At 36.9% G+C, this 9,381-nt stretch overlaps 1 protein-coding gene across 1 annotated transcript; it reads right to left on the bottom strand.

Annotated features, from left to right (window-relative positions):
- Nucleotides 1–970: 970 nt before the first annotated feature.
- Nucleotides 971–6,087, bottom strand: LOC113589082 (uncharacterized). The gene is made up of 8 exons (XM_035530024.1): nt 5,571–6,087; nt 5,327–5,459; nt 4,264–4,398; nt 3,091–3,965; nt 2,710–2,835; nt 1,513–1,642; nt 1,284–1,403; nt 971–1,151 (listed from the first exon to the last, which is right to left on the bottom strand). Exons 1-8 carry the CDS (start codon nt 6,085–6,087, stop codon nt 971–973), a joined length of 2,217 nt encoding a protein of 738 aa, XP_035385917.1.
- Between the last annotated feature and the right edge of the window lie 3,294 nt (nt 6,088–9,381).

Here is a 9,381-nt window from a genome sequence, read left to right as displayed (position 1 = left end):
TAAAAGTAGAGACAGGGACAGCCTCAGTAAGCATCCTGGGAACATGCCAGGAATCCACTAATCACACGTCACAATCACCTGCTTATTATTTATTACTTATACCTGTTCCTCATCGCCTGCTCTCCTTATTTAAATCCCATGGGCACCTCTCTCCAGCGCTTTGCATTTGAGCCCCCATAGCCGTATACTCATCCTTCTGTCGATGCTGCCGCTCTTCTGTCTGAGCATTCTGCCAGCTCTTTCCTTTTTGTCTATTGCTCATTAAACACTGTTCCTTGTTTCCAGAATTGCATTAAAAAAAACATTGTCTCTTACACATGAAAACTGTAAACAGAACTGTAAACAGAACTGTAAAGTAACAATTTTGTATTTGTGGATAAAATTAGATAAACATTAATAAACATGCCTATACAGAACACAAGAAAATTTTTTAATAATGACACAAACACACACAAAAGTTCAATATTGAAGGAAAATTACTAGACTATGATTGTTAATTGTTATAAGGACTTTTATGCAAAAGTATGCACTCTAGAAGCTGACAGACAAAATGTATCTTTATTCAAAAATTGCAACAAATGTATTTATAACTTTTCTTATGCAGTACAATAAACTCTTATTGAAGCTTTAAATGAACTGTACTCATCAACATTATGACAAAGAGAGCACCCAGACAAGATGAATACATTATTGAATTTGGTAATGTTTGTCTACTTAAAGCTACAATATATACCACCTTTACTGTACATTTATCCAAGCAATTGCCTTTAGAAGCATATATTTAATAAAGTTGTTTAATTTGTCATTTGTTCTGCTAATCCTTGGTGGGTAGTCAATATATTTTTCATTTCTGAGGCAATAAGGCACAATCTCAGTTTATCATTAGGCTCTGGGTGTTCTGATAACTGCAAATATACCAGAAGAATACAGATACTGGAATTTTGCATTTTCCTGTCAGTATTTGTAGTCATCAAGATAGACCATTTCCAACAAGTGGGTTTCTAGGATAAAAAATCCCAAGGCAATGTTTGTAAAGTTGATCAGAAGCTCTTTTAGTTGCAGACTTTCTTTCATCTTTTGCTGTAACTTCATCTTCTTTATTCACAAACGTTGACTCTAGTTCTGTCACCTTGGTGAGGACAGCAGGACAACTATGTATAAAGAAAAAAAACCAATTATACATTACTCTCAAAATAAAAGCAAAATTTTGATATTTTAAAATCTTTCTTGTTATTTAAACTTTGGCAGAATATTTGTGTATTGGTTTATGCATTATTACAAACCCTGTGTGTTTGTTGCATTCTTTGATATTTGGTATTTCAATGCAAGACAGGGATACAAATTTTGCAAGAAAAAACTTGACTTTCTTGATTTTCTTAAGTTGTTTTAAATGACTGGTCAATCTGGAAGAAAATGAGAAACACACAAGAAGAGTGGATAAAAAAATATACATAAATGGGCACATAGGAATGTCCTGGAATGTTTGGCTGCAATAACTATGTATTTATTTACTTGTGTATGCAGTCACAATGATAAATTGTTCTTGACTCTGTGTTATAATGTCCATATATCTTCTCCATGGGACGGATTCTGCACTTGCAGTCATCCAAGTATCTAGCTGCATCACATATTGATGGAGATTCTGGAAAACGTGCAAGTCCACCTTACAGATTTTTTTCACAAAAAATACACTATTGTAAACACAACAACAGGTTAAAACAGTGTTTATTTCACTAGTATCTGTTGAAACCTAAATATGAGCAGTACTGGAATCTTTGTGCTGAAGCTCTAGGAAATAAAATAAATGTATGCATATTCAGCTTCATCTAGAGTAACAATGTTATAGAAACAAAGTCTTGCATTTTATGTAATTTTAGAATTGATCACCAGTTAAATTGATGATTTTGGTAAGCTTTGATCCACCATATATACATTCTTCGATAAAATAATTAAATTACAATTATTATCATTAAATGATTATTAATAGGATTGTGCAATAAAGAATGTTGAAAGCAGCTGGCAGTGCTACAGCAAAAGTCAAAGATTCATTTTATTTCAGAAAATGTCTTTATTGATAGTTCTCTGCAGACACACAGGGGCTCTATATAACACTGAATTTACCTTACAGGTAAATGCTAATTAAGCCCAAAATGGTTCACCTTTTAGGAGTATATATTTAATTTTTCTCTCCAGGGATTAGTATATGGACATTCTTCAGTTGCCTCAACACTTCAGTGGTATCTCAGGAATCTCAGATACATAATGAATGTAACCTTTGGTCACAGCAGCTGTAGTTGAAGCAGTTATAGGCCTAAAGGCATTTCTTTCATTTTTACACAAATGCCTTGTTACATTGCACTTTCTGGTTGAAGCGGCATTAAAGCAAAACTTCACTCATAAATCGTACTGTTGTTACTAATATATGAAAGCTACAGTATGCTGTTGCCAAAATTAGGTCATGCTAAACGGTTCTCACAAGAGCTACATTTACACTTACATTTATGACAATTAGCTGAGGCTTTTATCCAATGCGACTTACAATACGATCTAAACAAAAACGGATGTCATATTTTTTGCACAATTGTTTTAATTGCACAATAAATGTTGTCAAGTAATGTAGCTCCAATACTGTATTTGATTGATGCTTTATAAAAATGTAATAAATAAGAGTATGCACAAGAACATGATTGAGAACATGAAACTAATTACCTGTTGGTTTAAAATCTTCAGAAGTGAAGATGGTGATATTCCAAACAGAGGAGTTTGGTGTTCCTGTTGTTTCAGTTGCAAATACCATGTTTTCTTTTAGAATGGACATGGACTTCTGCACTAGAGCTGCAGATCCAGACAATGTGGTTTTGGTCTCACAAGCATTATTCATCACTGCGGAGTTTTTATTTGGAGATTTATACATTTCCTTTAACAAAGTGTTTTTCCTTATTGGTGACATTGATTCCTGTTTTGTAGATGAAGAATTCTTAAACCTAGAAGTTGGCCATGAAGTTCCTTGGAGTAATGATATTTCATTAATCTTTGGGTGTGAAGTAATGTTCCTCCAGAATGTGTTTCTAAGTTTGATAAATGGCATACGTTTTGCCGAAGATGGCTTCCTGGTTTTAGAAACTTTGGTGACGTACGTTAGTTTGTTTTTTATTTCTACAAATGTGCTAATGTTAAATGGATAGCTCACTTTAATTTTTTGCTTCTGATTTTTTTCCTTTGATTTCTTCCCTCTGATTTTTGCCAGAGATGAGGTTGAAAACTTTGGAGATATAGTTGTATTTAATTTATGTTTCGATGCACTGTATCCCTTGCAATATTTTCCTCTTTGTTGTTTTAGCTTGAGGTTATCACCTCTTGGAGGCCCAATAGAAAGACAATTGATCTTTGCCCTCAGAGGTTTAGAACTTTGGATTGTGTCATTTTGTTTTGCAGTGGTGTGGCTTTGAGATGCGGACATCTTTCTCCTATGTGTAGACTTTTTCTTTGAAAATTGATTTATAAGTGGTTTTTGATCATGGCATCGCTGTGATCCTGTCATGCGTTCATGAGTGGAAATTGTTGGGCATAGTTCAGATCTGTTCTGATTAACTGTTTGCGTCTTCTGATGAACCAACTTGGAATTATGGGTTGTGAGAGAGCTGAGGTGTGTTGTGGTATTCCAAACTGAAGACAGAGTTGTAGTTCTCGTTAAGGCTGTCTTGCTTGTACCATATTGGTGCTTCAACTTTTCACTCAACTTCAATGCATCCCGTCTTAAATGTGTTAGATGAACATATCTCCCTTGAGATTCTGGTCGTTTTCTTTGTTTAGGTTTGATATTTATTTTCTTGCTATTAATTGATGATTTTGCATGATAAACTGATTGCTCAGTAATGACAATTTTCTCATGGTTTGAACTCACAACATTGTATGGTGTGGGATATTTGAGGATTGCAAAGGGGGCAACCTCAACTGATGTGCACCTGAAAGAGAAGAGTGAAGACTTGAAGCAACACACATTCATGGCTCATTAGAAATAGTTATGCCAAAAGATACCACTGCCAAAACTCAGAAAGGCACAGTTTGTGGGAATGGAACAGAGGTGTGTTTTGTGTTGCCACCGGAGGTAAAGACAGACAAGGGTGTAAGACAAGTTAACACATGCAGTTCAACTAAAGATACTAAAAGTCTGACATCAGTATATATACATCTACATAGAAAATTCCTTGCAGAACAGAGTGGACTGATTAATTGTTGGCATTCTGTATTTTCAACACTCACATTCCAAACCAGTTTATCTTTGTGCACCCTTTCTTCTTGATAAGATCAAAGCAGCGGATCTTAAGGATATTGAAAAAAGTGTATCCCACCATGTTTGATACTGTGCCATTAATATCTAGAAGACATTGCTTAAACCTAAATGTATGAGAGAGAGAGAGAGAGAGAGAGAGAGAGAGAGAGAGAGAGAGCGAGCGAGAGAGAGAGAGAGAGAGAGAGAGAGAGACATTTGGTGCTGTTAAAAATGTGCTCTTCTCCTGAAATGAGAACAAAACAGAATTAATAATGCCACCCAGACTGGTAGCACTTCATGTAACATATAATTAACTCCTTCATGTATATTTGCACTTTGTACATGCCAAAACATAGTTCAACAAATATTCATCTTCAGGCTATTCATGCATATACCAATACTCAATGTGGCAAAAGAGGTTTACACACACTGTAAAAAAGGATCCTGCTAAATAATACACAGTAATACAGTGGCAGCAAATATATCAGCAAGCTACAATATATATTACTACTTGAACATAAAAACTTCCACCCCAAAACTGTAAATTCAACAGCAATTAATAGGAGATTCAACACTGTAAAAACAATGCAATGCAATGCTCATATTTTGTAATATAAGTCGTTGCTTTATAGTAAGTAACTGGCAATTATGCTGTAAAGATTATAATTCAGTGCTGCAATGACACAATTAAAAAAATATTTTCACTATCTCTATTTGTTATTCTTTTTCTGTAACTTTTTTCAATATATGCACACAGAGAATATTCTTATAGGTACCAATTAAAGACAATTGGCAGCATTGTGTTGTTTCCCCAGTTGGTCTGTGAGATCCCTGCAATGTACAGTTTGCTGTTAATTGTTTTACTATTAAAATAAGTTTTTAATGTGTAATCTTTGCTCTCTCCCATGTTCCTAGCTCCTCCAATGAGAGAAAGACTGAATATATACAAGTAAGAGGATAAATTATGATTCTCAAGAGTCTTCCTGTAGGGTACAAACACATATCATATAGGAATGGAATGCAAGTCCATGCCTTCCAGCTAGCAGCAATCACCTGTGGTCACAGTCGCAATGTGAAATGGTGAATAAGGTAGGATTGAACACCCCAAAATTAAGAGTGAAGGGCTGAATGATGTGGTTGCAGTGATCATGCTCTCTGCAGCATCTGTCTACAGGCTCAAACATCCCTAGGTGAGAGTAAATAAATATGACAATAATGAACCATTTTAACTGCTTTTGACAGACATTCGTCAGAATTAATTTAGATAAAGTCATACAGTAGTCTCAAATCTACTCACCCAACTGCTCGTAGTCCCCAGCCCTGCTTCCGAGGCCGCACCACAATGTCCCTGGTAATATCCAAGCCCGCTTCTGTCGAATTTTGCCTCCAGAATGATGGAGCAGGTCCAAGTCCCTCCTATTCCACCTCAAGTGTCTAAGCGTATTCGGTAGAAATTCACATGGACTATTAGGCTCCAAAAGCTGACTTATATTAAGATTCAGATACTGCGTTTCCTTTAAATCCCAGGTGCGCCTTTCACGACACAAAGTAAAGTAATTTTCAATTAAACCTGGCTCGGCGCTTATCGAACACTTTTCAATGTGTTTGTCTGTTGTCCAAATAGTCCAGTAAAAAAGAAGAGGCGCTAACGCCGCTGATCTTCTAAGAAAACTACAATGAGTTTGCCCAAAAGCTGATTTCGTGCGAAGACAGAAAGGCTCGTGATATTTGTTCCTGGCATCTGGAATTACAGCTCTGAAATAAGAGAGCATCACCACAATTTGCAGTAAACGACAATGAATTCCGATTTTCATATTATAACGATCTGTTAAATAAATAATAGAGCAACGGACATTAAAAAAAACAAAACAAAACAAAACAAACAAACAAACAAAAACGTGTGTTAACAAGCGCGCGATACTTTTTAATCACTCCACAGTATTTTAGTCACTCACCCACTGATCTAGCAGCGGGCTTTGAGAGCGCGTACAGAAGATATAGTCCCAGCAACGGTACGGTAATAAGTCCAAAATTAGCCACAAAATGCATACCTAAAACGCCAAAGCAAGGATTAAACTGCTTTTATTTTATATTCTAGAGCCAAACACATGGATCACATAATGACAAGTTAGCGGAACGCAGATTTGCCCACTTTTAGCACAACGTAGACGTGCACTAAACTTCCCAACGGACTGGACAAGTTTTCACCCACCTTCAACATAGGATCAAATGGGTGTGGCCTGTGGGTGTATGCACACCAATCTACCAATGAGAGGTGTGCAGCTCTGCTCATGTCAGTGTCTTTTTGATGTTCTTAGCCTAGAATATCAATTTATTTGTACATAATTACATAAGTGCATTGCTAGCAAGGTTCCTTAATGAGTTCATAACCTTATGAAAAGATCACTACTCAGATGAAAAGATGTTTATGGTTAGATTCTAATGCTAATAGATTCTAATATGCAGATTGCTAATTCATAATTAAAATTTACAGCGCTCTGAAATCACTGTGCCCTTCATCGAGACAGGGATCAGTGTGATGGTGTCCAGGAACAATAGAATAGTCTCTCCCTCAGCCTTTCTAGGTATGAAGCTTGTATTCCACAGATATACCATAGGCATTAGTGCTTGCTTCTGATTTGCATATCATTGCCTAGAAGTAACATTGTTTTACTTACTCTTGATGAAATGTTCTGGTATTCTAGTTATAAATTAAGCTTGCAACCAGTCACATTGCTTTAGTCTCAATACAAATCATTATAAGTGTGCCTGGAATTGCAGTCATGAAACTGGAGGCTAAACTCATATCATAGCACTAAGATAAGATTCAGATTCAATTTACTGTCTTCACTCAGAAGAACTACAAGGTAAGGAAATGTAGTCTTCACATATTCCAGTTTTTTTGGAAACTGGTGTCAGAGTGCAGGGTCAGCCATTGTACAGCACTAAATGGCTTCCCAATGTATCTTCCTGGAGCTAAGAGTGTTAAGGGCCTTGTTTAAAGGCCCAACAGTGGCTGCATGGCAGAGCTATGATTCAAACCAACAACCCTCTGATTGATAGCCCGATGCTCTACCCATATAGTGCAGAATCTGCCCCAAGTCTAAATTGCATCAGTTCATGAGGTTCTTCTCTTTTTCTGTGACAGAGCCCTGTCTTGTGGGTGATGATCTTTGTGATGTGTTTGACTGTGGTGGCAGTGACTGCATGTTTGAGTATTTCAGTCTCACAGGGTACAACCGCAGCCTGGAGAGTGTCAAAGGTGAGCTTTTCCTCTGTCTAACAGAGACAGATAGTCAAAGACTCACCCTAAAAGAGCTGCATCACTCTCTAATGACTGGCCTGACAAAACAAGTGCCTGTAGTCTGGCTGAAAAGGTAGTGCTCATGTGGTAGTGCTCAAATGGTAGTGCTCATGTGGTAGTGCTCAAGTGGTAGTGCTCATGTGGTAGTGTTCAAGTGGTAGTGCTCATGAGGTAGTGCTCATGTGGTAGTGCTCATGAGGTAGTGCTCATGTGGTAGTGCTCATGTGGTAGTGCTCAAGTGGTTAGCTCTTGTAGATTTTCGCTATTTTCCTCTTATTAATGGTTTGGGTGTGAGACAGAAAAACTTGTCATTTTGGAATTTAAGAAACGGAACCTTTTGTCTGAGAAACACAAAATCAGTAGAAAAACAGTAGTAATCGGGCCTATACCAAATTAAAATTTAGCTAAGTGCTAAGAACAAATAACTAAATGCTTATGGAACGTAATAAAAAAATGAAAATGGGATTGTTTATGTTTTACTGATATCCTATAGACTGATACGTATGGAAACATACGTGTAAAATAAACTTCATTTAAGATCCAGGCGGGCCGACGTTCACCATTGGGAAGTCAGTGTGGCTGTTGTGGGGAAATGTCTTCAATAATTCAGTTTCCACTGAGAACCACAAAGGCACCACGAGCAAGATCATGGTACTGGTGTGGACCTTCTTTGCTATTATCTTCTTGGCCAACTATTCAGCAAACCTGGCAGGATTCATGATTCAGGAGCAATACACTGACATTGTTTCTGGACTCAGTGACAAAAAGGAAAGAAGACTGAGGCTGGTGTCATTTTCTCAAAATTAAAAAAAAAAAAAATTCTAAATTTATTTATATAGCGCTTTTTATAACAGATGGTGTCACTGTTTACAAATGTCCAAGTCCAAGCCCACAGTGAGCAAGGGTGATAGTGGCAAGGAAAACCCCATAGAGCATGAGGAAGAAACATTGAGAGGAGGCTAAATGATCTGGATTTTCATTCTAAACACTTCAAAGAAGTACAAAGCAACTCAAGTAATCTCAAAGGGTATAACATGATTAAGGTGATCAGGGTTGTATTCAGGTCTGGTGGAAGGTACAATTTGAACATACATAAATTTAATGGAATTACCATTTAGCTACCTAAACTTGTTCAATACCTTATTTCTTGTATTGTCTTGTGGCAGTCGATTTAAGAACCACTCATGTACTTACTGAATGATTGATTTCTTTTGATTTGCCACCAGCAGAGCATTTTACAGCAGAGCATTTTAGTGGAGTGTCAAATGTAGGGTTCCAAGTATTACTTGACTACTTAAATATGATAATTTGTGCATGTTCTCAAAAGAACAATTCAGATTTGGTACATGTCTAATCATTACTATTCCAGAGCAAGCATGCTGTGAGTACATCATTATGCATTCAAAACAGGAAGGCAGCAACAACACTCTAGAGGAAACATTTGCATGGCAATACTTTAAAAGCTGCTCTGCCACTGTAGAGATCTTCCTCGGTTGGGTTCTTATAATGACTTTACTCTGCTTCTCTGACTCTTTCGCACATCATCGTGAGATTGGTTCAGCAAACACTAATCCTCATGCACATTGGAGGAATAAGGTAGCAAGACTCTCGCCCAACATTTACATTTACATTTACGGTACCTGACAGACGCTCTTATCCAGAGCGACTTACAAAAGTGCTTCCTCATTTACTCAAAGAATAAATCCTAACCAGTACAGTAGGTTAGAGTCCAAGGTACCATTGAACTAGAATACTGTTGAAAATCAGGGATCAATACTGATGCCTAGAAGTGCAAAGTACATAA

This window comes from Electrophorus electricus, chromosome 5 (assembly GCF_041902795.1).
Source record: "Electrophorus electricus isolate QZ-2024a chromosome 5, ASM4190279v1, whole genome shotgun sequence".
Lineage (NCBI taxonomy): Eukaryota > Metazoa > Chordata > Actinopteri > Gymnotiformes > Gymnotidae > Electrophorus > Electrophorus electricus.
This window is presented reverse-complemented; position numbering and strand designations above follow the sequence as displayed.

Coding starts and splice junctions, on each gene's coding strand:
- LOC113589082 (XM_035530024.1), bottom strand. CDS start 6,087: ATGAAAATCGGAATTCATTGTCGTTTACTGCAAATTGTGGTGATGCTC. Junction 5,460..5,570: donor TGGGGACTACGAGCAGTTGG/GTGAGTAGATTT, acceptor ACTCTCACCTAG/GGATGTTTGAGCCTGTAGAC. Junction 1,643..2,709: donor TGAAGATTTTAAACCAACAG/GTAATTAGTTTC, acceptor CACGTTTTCCAG/AATCTCCATCAATATGTGAT.